Here is a 15,171-nt window from a genome sequence, read left to right as displayed (position 1 = left end):
GAGCAACGAGCCTCCGATTGGTGCCAGCTTGCTAAAGCTGGGGTCGTTGGTTAAAGCCTGGTGGTAGAGCGGCCCACAGAAGCAGCCCATGGCAGTGAGGAGGACTGCACCCGCCAGAGCTGGTTTCCCACAGCGAGCGGCTCCTAACAACGCCAGACTGTGGTAGAGGTGGTACGTGTTTGCTGTATCATACAATTCTGCATGCTTCCGTGACCAGGCCGGTTTTCAACCGGGAACCTCCTGACAAGGAGGACATGCTCATACCACTGAGCCACTGGCACTTCCACACTTGCTTTTCTTTTTTTTCGGACTTTTGTCTTTTTTTAATTCATCAAAAACCAATTAAACTAAAGCATTCTTCCACTCCAAGAGTGAGATTTGAACCTGGATTCTCCAGACCTAGAACCACCAGTCAGACTACTGAGCCACTGGGGAATCTGCAAATGGATTTTTTTTTTTTTTTTGGAGTGTTGACTTCATTATTCATTTTAAAGTTCATAAGCTTTCAACCTGGATTCTCCACTTGAGGGCAACACTCAAACCTCTGACACTTCACTCAGTGAAATTCCTTTCACCACCATGTCCCTTTAGAGGCTCCGTACTTTTTGAATATAAGCTGATTCAAGAGTCACTCAAATGAGACAAACCATAGACTTTGGCCCTGTCCCAAATGGAACCCTAAGCACTCGCGGTCTTCCTCTTGAGTCCACACTTTCGTGACGTAATGCCGCTTTGACTGTCGGGAAGAAGTCTGCTGTGGAGCCCGCATCAGCGCGGGCTCGGCAAAAGTGCGCATCAAGGGTGCAGATCTAAAAATGACAAATGGGACACACTGCAGTCTCACGGACACACGCACACGGCAGCCATTGTAAGTTCACAAGACCGAAAGTGCACATGAAGTGTGCCATTTGGGACAGGGCCATAGAGACGAATTACTTTGTTAAAGCTGTTAATAGAGTAATGTAACTAAACATCACCATCCTGTGGTGAATTATGTGTATCACACTGATACAACTTATTTTTAGGGACAAAAAAAAAAAGACTTGTATTTATCAATTCAAAATCGTGTCTCTGCAGTTAGAACAGGACATTATGTTAGAATAATCTAAAATATAACTGACTGAAAAAAGGAGCATTACATTTTATTAGTAAACAGAAAGGTAACAGAAATTGCAACACAAATAATCAGGGTCTGTCGATCTCCAAAATAGATAGAAAGAGGCAGTTAAACTTCATAAGTGAGGCTTGAGAAATAACATTTCAAAGCTGGAAAATGCAGTGAGTCTTAGTTTTGGTGGAGAACATTTCAGAACGTCAGTTGTGCTGAAAAAACAATGTACCAGATGTAAATTTTTCCATTAGCAATTTGCCTAAAAGATGGCTTTTGGTTACAACCAAATGACAACAAATTTATCTCAATCTTTAGATTGATGGAAAGCTGGCTTTTATTATAGACTGTGTGTGGCTGTTAAAACAAAAACAACCAGGACATGATTATAAAGAATATACACAACATAAGGCTGACATCTTTTGCCATTTTAATGACTTCATTAATTGGGTGATATTAATTTGTTTTGAAAAATTGCCGACTATATTGATTGGGTACATTTGCCTGTGAGGCACAGTCAACTACATTAGGAACATTAAAGTCAACATTTTAAAACGTGTAACATGCAAAACATCCAAAAATAATTATATGTATGTATATATTTGCATTATCCAGCATGTCAGTTACATGTTCTTGGAACTTTCTTTTTCTGGGAGACGTTCTGGAACACTTTTCCATCTGGCTGAGTTTTCAAAGTCAGTGAGAAAGGTCCGCTTATTTGTAACTTCTTTCCCATCTATGAGAGAACAATAGTAACATGAGCAGTCAGTAGATGACAGCAGAAAGTAGTGTAATATGCAACTCCACTGCTCTTACCTCTTCCAAGAGTTTACTCATGGTTCCAGGATCATTTGGGTTGAATTTGGAGTCAGTTTTCACCTCAATCCTCAACAGCACTTTCATACGTGAGTCCTGGCCAGGGTCTTTGTATGTGGCAGTGGACTCTAAAGAGCAGTATAAAAGATGCAAAGTTAGGTTAGAATTTTTTTTAATATATATAATAAATCAAATCAGTCCAATTATGGATTATATATATTCTTGGACTAGGAAAATGTTTTCTATAATATAATATTACTTTAGTTTTCAGACCATTTCTTCCAGAATAAGATAAACACATTATAAAAGGGCAAAAACATAAAAAAATCAGATGAGAATTTATTTACTGATGTAGAATTTATTTATATAAAATCTGTTTAATCTGTTTTAATTATTATTTTTATTATTTTAATTTATTCTATGTAAAGCACTTTGAATTGCCATTGTGTATGAAATGTGCTATATAAATAAACTTGCCTTGCCTATAGAATGCAATATAGATTAAACACAAATGCATGCAAGGCTTATAATTTACTTAATGTATTTACTAATATTTATAAGATATTTTTACACTTTACACCACACCGATAAAAAGAACAAAAAACAATTACAATAATCAGGGTCTGTCGATCTCCAAAATAGATAGAAAGAGGCAGTTAAACTTCATAAGTGAGTCTTGAGAAATAACATTTCAAAGCTGGAAAATGCATTGAGCCTTAGTTTTGGTGGAGAACATTTCAGAACGTCAGTTGTGCTGAAAAAACAATGTACCAGATGTAAATTTTTTCCATTAGCAATTTGCCTAAAAGATGGCTTTTGGTTAGTAACCAAATGACAACAAATTTATCTCAATCTTTATTATAATTTTATAATATATAATTATAAATATATATATATATATATTATAGCTGGCTTTTATTATAGACTGTGTGTGGCTGTTAAAACAAAAACAACCAGGACATGATTATAAAGAATAGCAGAGTATGCTAATAGTCTGTCTACTTAATTTACTCATTCACTATACAACAAGAGCTTTTCAGATCTTTATTTTAGCGTTGCATACATACCATTGCACCTGAGAATATGCACTAATCTGTTCACGTAATAAGATGCACAAAAATTAAAATTCTGTCTTACTTGTATGACGCCTTCATAGACATTAGTTGAGTTAGACGCCAGATTGCAGATTAATTTAATGCAGAAAAATGAGGCTGTGAGGGATAGGCATACAGTCCATACAATGGGCTAGGTCTATACAAGGTCTTAGATCACATATTTTTCACAACTCACATCTTTTAAAACTGTTTCATGGAGTTTTGGTCTTTTTTTTTTTCTTTTTTTTTAAGATGTTTCATCATCTAAACAATCAGGTTGTTGTTCAACAACAGTACAATTTATTGAATGCACTGTATGCTGTTCCTCACAGCCTTGTTTTCATTCCTACCAAAAATTGAATATGGCGCTATATCCTGACTTGAAAAAACAGGAAAAAACTATTGAAAAAAACTTTTCAAAATAATAATTGACAGCAAAATAACTGCACAGAGGCTTGGAATGGCATGAGGGTGAGCAAACAATGCAAGTGGTGCTCACTGCAGAGCCATATGGGTCAAATACTTTTTGACTAGCTAACCCAGCTCTGTGTAACTAAGAGGTGGAGCTTAAGCCATTAGGTTTAGGGATAGGGCCATTGGCTCTGCAGTGAACAACCCCTCAAATAATGACAATTTCAATTTTGAGTGAACTGTTCCTTTAACTGGAATTGGCGGTTTTCAACTCACGACTGCAGATGACTCCAGCGTGCTCTGAAAATCCACAGTCATGTGTTCCCCATCCTTGAAATGCACAGGTGCTCAGTGCTGACTCTTTCCCAGTACAGTTTACATTGTCCATCCATATTTGTCCTGATGTGGCTCCAAAAAAAGAACCATTGGTGAATTCTTTAATGTCCCCACAGCCCATCTCTCTACACACCACTGCAGCATCGGCTGCATCCCAGTAATCATCACACACTGTTCCCCATGTTCCATTATAAAGAACCTCCACTCGTCCAGAACAGGAGTTGACACCATTCACCAGCCTAGTTCTTACTGAGGAGACTGAAAAAATAAAGTGTGATAATATTGAGCACGATTAGATATGCAATTGAACGTATTGTAAAAGGTTTTTTACTCACGCTGACAGATGACTCCAGCATACAATAGGCATTTGCCTTCTTCCAGTGAACTCACTGCACATTCTTTCAGTGAGGATTCAATCCCAACACATTTCGCCTCACCTATCCATAGTTTTCCTGAGTTCGGCCCAAAATATGCCGTCACCTCTTTAGCCTCCCCACAGCCCAATTCTCTACACACCACATTTGCGTCTAACAAATCCCAGCCTTTGTAACACACCATTCCCCATATTTCAGAACGGAAAACCTGCACTGTCCCAGAACAGGAGTTGCTGCCATCAACTAGTCTGACTGAAGCAGCCTTGCTTACTGTGGAATTTCCCAGAACTGCATGTCATGAGAGAAAAAGCATTGAGAATCACAAATATGTTATGCAGTATGTAGGGCAAAAACTTAAAAGGTAGTTTATATGTACGAGCTGTGTTTGAGCTCTTACCTTGAAGTAAAATGAGCCATATGGTGCACAGCATTGCTGCTGAAAAGAAACTAAGAAAAATAACACTAAAAGATATATCAGAGTAACTTTGAACAATGAATGACTTCATTGGATTTGCACTGAATAATGTAATAGGTAGTTTCTTATACTTCCTATGACTAAATATAAAGCTCAATGAATTGGACCATTTTTGACAGTCATAAGTGGCCCAATTGAACTGATTTTTTTTATTTTTTTATCAAAAAGCATTAAAAGCATGTTAAGCTGACAGATCAGTATTACCATTCTCTAATTCTATTGTCTAAATGAAAATTATTTGTATTACTACTAGACATATATTTTTTATAGAGAATCATACCTGAGAATCAATCACACTTTGAGATAAAAAATATTAACATTTATTCTTTTAGCACAGAAATAGAAGCAGCAGAATAAAGTCAGAAAGTTCAAAATATGACTAAGGGTTTAAACCTTTTGAAGTGTCCCATGTATGCTTCTGTATTCTTCCTCCCTCTGAAAGATAAGTTTGTATGTTGGCGATTTATAGTGTTTTTATCTGGAGGTACAACCTCCAGCCCATGTCTCCTCCCTTCAGATGACCCAGACAATCTCCTTTTTAGTGTATTATTTTACATAGGCTATATTTGTAAATTACAGCATATACTCAACAGGTAAAGTAGTTAGTAATTTGCACTTGAGGAAGCAGTGACCTAAGGGTGCAAACAGGTTAGGCATAAAATAAACTATGAGGTATTGATCACAATAGTTGCAATCACTCTGTCTCTCAGATATTATCACTTTCAACTTGTTCTCCCTCTCATAATGCTGGGTTTTTCTTCATTCTTTGGAACTGTCTGCATTGTTTGGTGTTTGCAGAAATTGTAATTCTGTTCAAACTTATGCTCTTGCTTGGCACTGCACAAAAGGCTGTTCATTGTTTGCATTTTGTTTGGTTGAATGAGTTGTTCCTCCCTAATTACTCTGTAAGGCCCCATTAACAAGATGCAAACTGTGAAGCTTTTGAAGATTTACCTTTCAGAAATAATCCTGCATTCTTTAGGACTGTCTGTCAAGCTCCAAAATGGACAACAAAGAAGCATCATAATAAGACGTGCATGCTTTATTACATGTCTTCTGAAGCCATGTTTCAAATAAAACTCTAGTTTCTATAATTGTGCATGTTGCACCCTGTTGTTGTTTTTGAATAGTAATAGGTTGCTTTTCCTGCTAAATGCATGCACAGGTCTGTCTCAGTTCATTACCCATTGCAAATGGTTAACAAAACTACTTAAGGCCATGTTACGACTGCCAGAAAAAAGAAAAAAAAAAATCAGATTTTTTTGCATATCCAGATTTTACCTTCATTTTTGAAAGTCTGAAAAGCAAAAAACACATGAAATTGTTTTTGTTTTGTTTTTCAAATCTGATTCTAACCACGTGGAGGTGGTTTGAAATGCCACTCTAATAAGATGCGTCTCAATCTGGATGCTCTGGCTACTCAAATCAGAATTCAAACTGTCTTTTGCATCACTCTTAAGGTGACACACAATGATAACGTCGAAACCTGTGACGGAAATGCTGAAAATATTCATACAGTGTTCAAGTGGTTTGTCCAAAAGATTTCAGCATTTTCCTGTGTGACGGATGAGTTCTGCACTGTAACTCGACAGGGCGCTTATTTGGAGTGCGAGATGATGCACCATTTTTCCTGCATCCGTTTTGAAAGCCTAGTCACATACATGGGTACGCCTACGTTGTTACCAAAGCAACCCATGCAGATAGGTTGGTTATGTTTGGACACACAAATCTTATTCGATCACTTGCAATTAATAGTGCAGACAGTCTGCCTGAAAATATCGGAGTTGAAAAAAAAAAAAAAAATTCTAATTTGCTTGCAGTCTGAACATATAGCCTAAGTGTCCTGAAAATACTTTGGTGTGTTATTTATGACAAATAATGAGACACCAGCTCATCAAGCCTTGATGCTTCTCAACAGTGCTATCATGACATGGGTGGAATGATTCATTCTTGTTTCAAAAACAAAGCAACTGGAATAATTACCTAAATATGATAACATGATACCATACCTAGAGTACCATGGTAACAGCAGTGACAACATGGACACTCATCAGGAAATTATCACCCTGATAACCAAGGCAAATTATTTAGTATGTAACTCTACAATGGTCTGAATCTGATTCGTGAATGAAATGAAATAGAATGGAATTAAATCAAATTGAATTATTGTTAACTACACTAATTACATTTGTGCAATTATAAAAGTCCAGACAGGTTCATATATGTACAATATTGGACATATGTAAATGTTGGTTAGCAAGTTAGGATATGAAACAAAGATACTTTCTCAGAATCTAAACACAAATATGTATCGTCATTAGGAAAGCAAAAATTGCAGGAATATTATATGAAGCACTGCCATGTATGAAAAACTTACATAATATAATATTTATAAAAGGTCAGATTGTATATATATATATATATATATGTATAAAATATTGTAGCATTCAATTTCCTATTAGATTATCCTTGTTTTCTTCTCTGCATGCCAGCAATGACCTGAGAAACCAACATCATTGTACATTTTTATTGTGGAAAATATTAAATTCAAAATTAAACCGTTTTAAAGTTGTGCTAAAGTCTTACCAAAATGTCAGGGTGCAATTCCTTTTGTCTTTTTGAAGACTTTTCCATCTGCCTGAGTTTTCAATGATAAAGTTCCATTTATTCGCAGCTTCTTCATCTGTGAGATCCAAATGAAGGTAAATACAAAGAGCCAACAGTACCATGTGCAGACAGTAGATGACAGCAAAAAGTAGCGAAGGATGCAGCACTGCTCTCACCTCCTCTGAAAGTTTATTTATGATTCCAGAATCATTTGGGTCGACTCCAAGTTCAGCCTTCACTGTAATCTTCAACAGGATTTTAATATCTGAGTGAATGTGAGAAAGTTAAAAAAAAAAAAATTCTTGCTCAAATCATTGTTGTGCTCAATGGACCATTTTCACATTTCCAGGGTTCTCAGACACTGTAGTCTTCATAGTTGGTTTAATGTCTGGTGAACGGAAACTACAACAAAAATAATTAGCAAAGTAGCAAAAGAAAAATCGATTGCGTCAGTCAGAAGAGAGAAAGATGTCAAATTTGCCTCAGCCATTGCAGTGAACCAGTTTTCTCTAATTTAATGCCAAGGTAATAAAACAGTATAGTGCTGTAACGTATGCCTACATGTAGCCTGCTTTAAAAAATTTAAAGTCGACATGAAATGGAATTTGCGATAGTCTTTTGTTCCCTATTGTGACGTATATCCGGCTTCTCTAACGAAAAAAAAAAAAAAAATGTCGGGACTTGATTTTGAACTGATTGGATAGTTGGATCATTGTGGTTTGCTATTGGTGGATCTCATGTGAGTGACAGGTTGTCCCACCCTCACACCAGTAAGCACATCATCAGAGAAGAGAAGAGAAGAGAAGAGAAGAGAAGAGAAGAGAAGAGAAGAGAAGAGGAGAAAAGTCGCCGCAAGAGGGAGGGGGAAGTTATTTTGATTCAAAATACGAGGGTACAAGCATTAAAAAAAAAAATACTGCAATATTTCATAAAACATAAGAATGTTCCATTTTGATTTCATGGTGACTTTAAAAATGAAAACATAACGAAAGTGCTAGACTTACGGAAATGCATCGTCACAGTTTGTGTTAAAAGGGTCCATTATATCACTCGCTGACATTAAAAAATTGGCACTCACATCCACAAATGACTCCGGCATTTTTCTGGGCACAGCTGGTTGGACTTCTGTTATATGAACAGCTCATCAATGTAGACTCATTCCCAAAACAGTTTACATTATTCATCCATACTGCTCCTGAACCCTTTCCATAATAAGCAGAACTCTTTACTTCCAAAACGTCTCCACAGCCCATCTGTCTACACACCACTGCAGCATCTGACAGATCCCAGCCATCCTCACACACTGTTCCCCACTGTCTATATTGGAGAACCTCCACTCGCCCAGAACAGGAGCTGGTGCTGCTGACCAGCCTAACGATATCTAATGCTCAGACAAAAGGATTATATATATATATTTTTTTTCAGTTTGAGTTTGAGCTTAATGCAAATCATTTTAGTATTATATTGACTAGATTCTATGCAAGGGATGTAAAGCACGCTGTTCATTTTTTTTATATTAGGAACAAGGCTGCAGTTTGAACTCACCCTGACAAATGACTCCTGCATCTTTCTCATGTCCACAGTTGCCTTTTCCCCATCCACTTGATTTACAATCTTGCAGTCTTGATTCAGTGTTAGAACATTGTAAATCAATTAGCCATACAGGCCCTGATCCTTGACCAAAATAAGCAGCATTATTTGCCTCTATCACATCCCCACAGCCCATCTCTCTACACACCACTGCAGCATCTGACAGATCCCAGCCATCATCACACACTGTTCCCCATATTCCATTATATTGAACCTCCACTCTTCCAGAACAGGAGTTTCTTCCATTAATGAGCCTGATAGTAGCTTAATGTCACATAAATGAAAGCAAAAGAAACATGTGAATTAATTAAATACGTATTTAGGATGTTTTCTCCCTTTACAATGCCTAATAACTGTACTTCATTATCAGTTCAGTCCCACACCGGGCTGCTATAAAGAGTGTAAAAAGTTAGAAAAGCAGTGGATTTTACTTACAGTTACAGATGACTCCTGCGTCCTTTGAATGGTCATACATTCCATATTTACGTGATTCACAGACGCTCAGTGTGGCCTCATTTCCAACACAGTTTACATTGCCCATAAATATCTGTCCTGCACCTTGTCCAAAATAAGCAGCACTCTTTGCCTCTACAGCATCCCCACATCCCACCTCTCTACACACCACTGCAGCATCTGACAGATCCCAGCCATCATCACACACTGTTCCCCACTGACCGTTTTTGAAAACCTCCACTCGTCCAGAACAAGAGGTGCTGCCATTAGCCAGTCTAATGTTAGCTAATGCCCACAAAAACAAGAGTTATAAGTGGATCAAATATAATGACTCAAAGTTTATTTTGAGTACAAGGTTTTGTACTCACGCTGACATGAGACTCCAGCATCCTTCTCATGTCCACAGGTGTTTTGCCCCCATCCCTGTGAATTACAGTTTCTCAGTGTAGAGTCAGTGGCGCACTGTAACCCACTTAGCCATACTGGTCCTGATCCTTGTCCAAAATAAGCAGCACTCTTTGCCTCTATAACATATCCACAGCCCAATTCTTTACACACCACTGCGGCACGTGCAGAATCCCAGCCATCATCACACACTGTTCCCCATCGGCCATCAAAGAAAACCTCCACTCTCCCAGAACAAGAGTTAGTGCCATTCACCAGCTTAATAAGACCTAAAGGCCAGTAAGAGTAAAGGAAAACAAACAAGCAAACATATTAGGATAGTTTACCCAATAGATTCAGACATGATGTTTTTTACTCACTTTACAGTGACAATATTTTCTCTTCAGTTCATAATCTCATATGGTCTTACATGCATGGCAATGGAAGGAACACACACAAAGCTGTTGATTTCATTAAATTGACTTACCCTGACAGATGACTCCAGCATCCGTTGAATGCGAAGTGTACACTCCTAATTTTTTGAACTCACAGGCACCGAGTGTGGCTTCATTTCCAATGCAGTTGACATCATCCAACCATACTGGTCCCCAACCTTGTCCGAAATAGGCAGCACTCTTTGCCTCTACAGCATCCCCACATCCCATCTCTCTACACACCACTGCAGCATCTGACAGATCCCAGCCATTATCCGACACTGTTCCCCACTGAATGTTTCCCCAAAGATAATAGAAAACATCCACTCTTCCAGAACAAGCGTTGATGCCATTTGAAAACTTAATTTTGCCTGAATAATGTCATGAGAGCTGTTGTCAGTTAATTATATCTGATGCGCTTTCTCAAATTCATGCACAGATAAGTCATGTTGTTAATAAAATATTATGGATTATTTACAACCAAATTTCCATAATGTAAATGGACCAAACCCCATCCACTGGGATAATGTTGGTAGTTTTGTCTCAAATATATGATTGACAGCAAAACTATTAAATTTAACCATAAATTTAAGCACACACACATACATAAAAGGTTTTGTACTCACGGTGACAGGCAACTCCAGCATCCTTCTCATGTCCACATGAGTTTTGTCCCCATTCCTTTAAAATGCAGTGTCTCAGTGTCGATTCAGTGTTAGAACACTGCACATCACTTAGCCATACTGGCCCTAGTCCCTGGCCAAAATAACCACCGCTCCTTTGCTCGAAAACTTCGCCACAGCCCATTTCTTTACACACCACTGCAGCATCTGACAGATCCCAGCCATCATCACACACTGTTCCCCATGTTCCATTATTGAGAACCTCCACTCGTCCAGAACAGGAGTGACTGCCATTCACCAACCTGACGAGGGCTAATTTCCACAGAGCAGTCAGAATATTGATGCATTTAAATGCACACAACATAAATATTAGAAACAGTGATTAGTATTTTGAATTGTTTCACAGTACAAATAAGACTCAGAAGCAAAATTACTTAAGGTATTGCTGAGTTTACACTTAAAACAATAACTTAAAAAAAATAATACGGTAATAATAATAATAATAATTCAAAGGGAGAACAAGTTTTATCCATAATTTTTATGATTTTTCAGAAAACAAGACTTTATATCTTGTGTCATTTTGCTTTTTGAATAAATGTATCTTGATTTAAGAATACTTAGATATTTTACTGAAAAACTAGACAATATTTTTTTGCAGTGAACTTACAATGACAGATGACTCCAGCATCCCTTGAATGGTCACAATAAAACTCTCCCACTTTCTTAAATCCACAAATGCTCAGCGTAGACTCATTTCCAAAACACGTCACACCACTTATAAATACTTGTTCCCAACCTTGTCCGAAATAAGCAGCACTCTTTGCCTCTATCACATTCCCACATCCCATCTCTCTACACACCACTGCAGCATCTGACAGATCCCAGCCATCATCACACACTGTTCCCCACCAACCGTTATAGAAAACCTCCACTCGTCCAGAACAGGAGTTGTTGCCATTTACCAGTCTGATTGATTCAGACGTACTTGAAATGATTTTGCCTAGAACTTCATGTAACAGAAAAAAGTACAAAATGTTAAAAATACTAGCCCTGTCCCTAAAAAAGTCGCTTGACCGTGCTTGTTCGTGTTAGTGTTACTACTTACTCAGAAATGGAATGAGCCACAGGGAGCCTGACATTGTTGCTGAACAGTCCTCAACTTCAACAAATTAATTCTAAAAAATAAAAAAACTCTACAAATTAGCTTGACACAAAATAACACGAACCAGTTTTGATATTCACATACACTCTGCAATCATCACACCTGCTTTTTGTTCTGTTTCTAAACTGGCAAGTCAAAAAAAACAAAAAAAAACAAACATATGACTAGTTAAATGTCACTCCCATGTTCCCTCCTACTCCATGTTAGGAAGTAGAGTTGTGAATGAGGTTTAAAGTGGTTAAATCTGTTTGGCTCTGGTTCCTCCCACCAACTGACTTCAACACACCTTTTTACTTAAGTCCATGCAGGTGCAATCAAATTTGTCTCACATGAGCATGACATCAAAAAGCAACTGCAAGTTATTAATCTTTGAAACCCAAATGAAGATATTTTTAATAAAATCTGAGATTTCTGTCCCTCCATTGACAGTCCACACAACTACCATATTGAAGCTTCAAAAGGTTCATAAAGAGATTGTAAAAATCCACATGAATCCAGCAGTTTAGTCCAAATGTTCACGACACGATCATACGGAGCCCCTAAAGGGACATGAAGAAAAGAAATATGATGGAGGAAAAAATATTTGCAAATGCCTTTGTGTTCTCTCACAAATGATTTGCGTTCCCCCAAGAAACTTTGTGCTCCCTCATAAACACCTTTGCGTTCTGCCAAGAAAGTTTGTGTTTGCTTGCAAATAGCTCAAAAGGTTTTGCAAGCAAACGCAGTTTCTCGGGGGAACGCAAACGTTTTTGTGAGAAAAAAAAAAAAAAAAACGTTTTTGGCATTTGCGAGAGAACGAAAATCATTGATTTATTATTTTTCCTTCCATCTTTATTTTTCCCACCACCATGTCCCTTTAGGGGCTCCGTATGATCGCTTTATATGATAAACAGATAGATTTAATTTTAGGCTTTGTTGCAACTGGCCTGGCTGAAATGAAGTGAAGCCTGTGTTTCATGCATTGTGCTGCTTTGAGTAATATTCAAATTACATCTTGAATCTATTTGTTGATTTGCTTTACCAAGTAAGTAACTTTGCATTCAGTCTTTAATATGAACACTAATCCCTCATGATCCCAGCACTTATATTATAAGCCCTAAATGTCATTTATGCTGAAGCAGCTTTTTTTCTGTCCATTTACAAAGAATCTGTAGGATCTTTTGTCTTGTGACATCTCTTCTCAACGTGTATGTGCTGCATGTTCATCTGTGTGATCAAGTGCAGTTACATTAGCGCTAAATTATGCAGACAAATTTGAGGTGGCATGAGAAAATTCATGTATGGCAAAATGTATTGCAAATCTGTATTTGTGTGCAAGTGGTCCATATGTAATAGAGCATATTCTTGAGAAGAAACTTAAAAAGAGTGCAATGACTAAAGCATCTGCCCACATACTCTATCCTTCCATGCACTTAAATGAATTATATAGAGGGAGAGAGTATAGTTCCATGAACAGTAAAGATATATTAAAACGTTTGACACTAACCTGCATATACTTCAACTATTACACCTGAAACTGTTGCTGTGTTCCGCCTCATGGAACTAATCTTGTCTGTGTTTTCAAGAATAAATTTACCAAATGGCCCACCTCCATATAATGAAGGCATATGCATGTAGTCAACAATCAATCATGTCCGTCTGAGTTCACAATGTTTGTCTACTTAAACCAATGAGTATAATTTCCCCATGAACAAAAATGCAGTCTTACCTAATGAAAAACAGATGCTGAGCTATACCTGCATTTACACGTAAAAGCACTTCAAATTTTCTGGTCAGGCTTTCTCAAGCCAACTTCAAGTTTGTCTTGACAAACTTTTTTTTTTTTTATCTAGTTTGTTATTTTAAGCTTAGAAAATATTATGTAACCTTTCTGAGAATACATTATGCTGTTATATTTGCAAATAGAAAGGCCTGGAATTTTTTGTCTTTAGGATCTGATTTAATAACCAGATTTTCATGTAACTAATAACCACTGTGAACTTAAAATTGCAAAGAACCTCAACAGTAGAGACCTCAGCTACTTTATTATTGTGGTGTGTTGTTTTGTTAATGGATAAATTACTGCATAATCTGATTGTAAAGCATTCTACTACAACTACTGTACTAAATGTAAATGTGTCTGTTTTTGTCCCAGAAAGGTGCAGATTTCACATAGGCCTACTCCAAATATGTTATTTAACATGCACCTATATTTCTGAGATGTAGATATTTGACTTTTGTCATTCCTAAAAAACATTGTTCAATCAATCATACATTTTTTTTATGTTGAAATGATTAAAAATAGTTCAAGACAGCCATATTGACTGTTGTAAATATAGGCATAGTTCCAGATGAATGGATTCTTTTTTTTATAAAACTTCTTAAACTTTGTATTTGCTTTGAATATAATTGAGGCATACCCAATGTGAAATCCACACTATTTGGCTGCTTTGAATATTATTCAAACAACAAGGGTTTTAGAATGATTTGCTTTGCTGAATAAATAATGAAAAGTACCTTGAATCTGTTGTTGAAATGTTCAGACATATCATGTCTGCCAATTTTAGGCTACAAATGTATTTTTAGTAACTTTCAGCTTTTGTTATATCAGAACTATACATACAGAACTCTGTTTTAAAAAACATTAATGCACTAATTATGCTGCTAGCACTGAACAAAACTGTGGCGTTTTGAGCAGTAAGTGGATTCTGAGTTCTGCATATTCGCAAATCATCTCATTATAACAAACAATTATGTAAATAAAAAAATGAATTGTACAGTCAGCTTCATTGATTATAACATAACTTTGTGAGATTGCGATGACTAAAATGAGTATGTTTTTAGTGATTACCAAGGGAGCGCTCTTTGCGCAAGGTCAAACCCAGCATACAATATGATTTTTCCTGTTAAAATTAACAGTAGTTTGTGAATAATAAATAATTTATCTGAAGCATTTATGCTGGGATGTGTAGGTTGTGCAGTGACACGTAACCTGAAACTATTTCAAGGAAATCTATTTAAATGTGTTTTTAAAGAGGAAGCACATCTTCTTAGCCTTACCCTGGAGTTGGTTCAACCTCCACCTATGCTTTTACTATAACCATTCAGATGCCAGTAGGACTAATAAAGTTAATGCTTAAACTCCAGATTGATTTCTCATTTAGATCTCATTTAATGTGGCTTGGTAAAAATAAATGAATACATTGAGGGACTATCCATGACAAATAATTGTGTATAAATATTTTTTACAGTCAGGGTTTTGGACCTGTAAATTGCTGAAGGTCATATTTTTAGATCCTCAGGTTGGCAGTATCTTTTTAGAGCT

The 15,171-nt window shown here is 36.9% G+C and overlaps 2 protein-coding genes across 2 annotated transcripts; both read right to left on the bottom strand.

The window, feature by feature from the left end:
• Positions 1-539: 539 nt before the first annotated feature.
• LOC311081919 (scavenger receptor cysteine-rich domain-containing group B protein-like) lies at positions 540-7,094 on the bottom strand. Its single transcript, XM_084112610.1, has 6 exons — positions 5,008-7,094; positions 4,537-4,586; positions 4,101-4,427; positions 3,706-4,023; positions 1,925-2,052; positions 540-1,844 (listed from the first exon to the last, which is right to left on the bottom strand). Exons 1-6 carry the CDS (start codon positions 5,022-5,024, stop codon positions 1,728-1,730), a joined length of 957 nt encoding a protein of 318 aa, XP_083968736.1. The 5' UTR covers positions 5,025-7,094; the 3' UTR covers positions 540-1,727.
• Positions 7,095-7,175: 81 nt separating this feature from the next.
• On the bottom strand, positions 7,176-11,022 carry LOC311081903 (scavenger receptor cysteine-rich domain-containing protein DMBT1-like). Its single transcript, XM_084112593.1, has 8 exons — positions 10,709-11,022; positions 10,136-10,453; positions 9,633-9,938; positions 9,247-9,549; positions 8,767-9,075; positions 8,300-8,602; positions 7,398-7,486; positions 7,176-7,297 (listed from the first exon to the last, which is right to left on the bottom strand). The coding sequence occupies exons 1-8, from the start codon at positions 10,887-10,889 to the stop codon at positions 7,208-7,210; spliced, it is 1,899 nt and encodes a 632-aa protein (XP_083968719.1). The 5' UTR covers positions 10,890-11,022; the 3' UTR covers positions 7,176-7,207.
• Between the last annotated feature and the right edge of the window lie 4,149 nt (positions 11,023-15,171).

The sequence above is a fragment of the Abramis brama genome (assembly GCF_963993115.1).
Source record: "Abramis brama genome assembly, chromosome: 4".
In the NCBI taxonomy this organism is placed as follows: Eukaryota; Metazoa; Chordata; class Actinopteri; order Cypriniformes; family Leuciscidae; genus Abramis; species Abramis brama.
The sequence above is the reverse complement of the archived record's forward strand: the minus strand, read 5'-3'. Positions and strand labels throughout refer to the sequence as shown.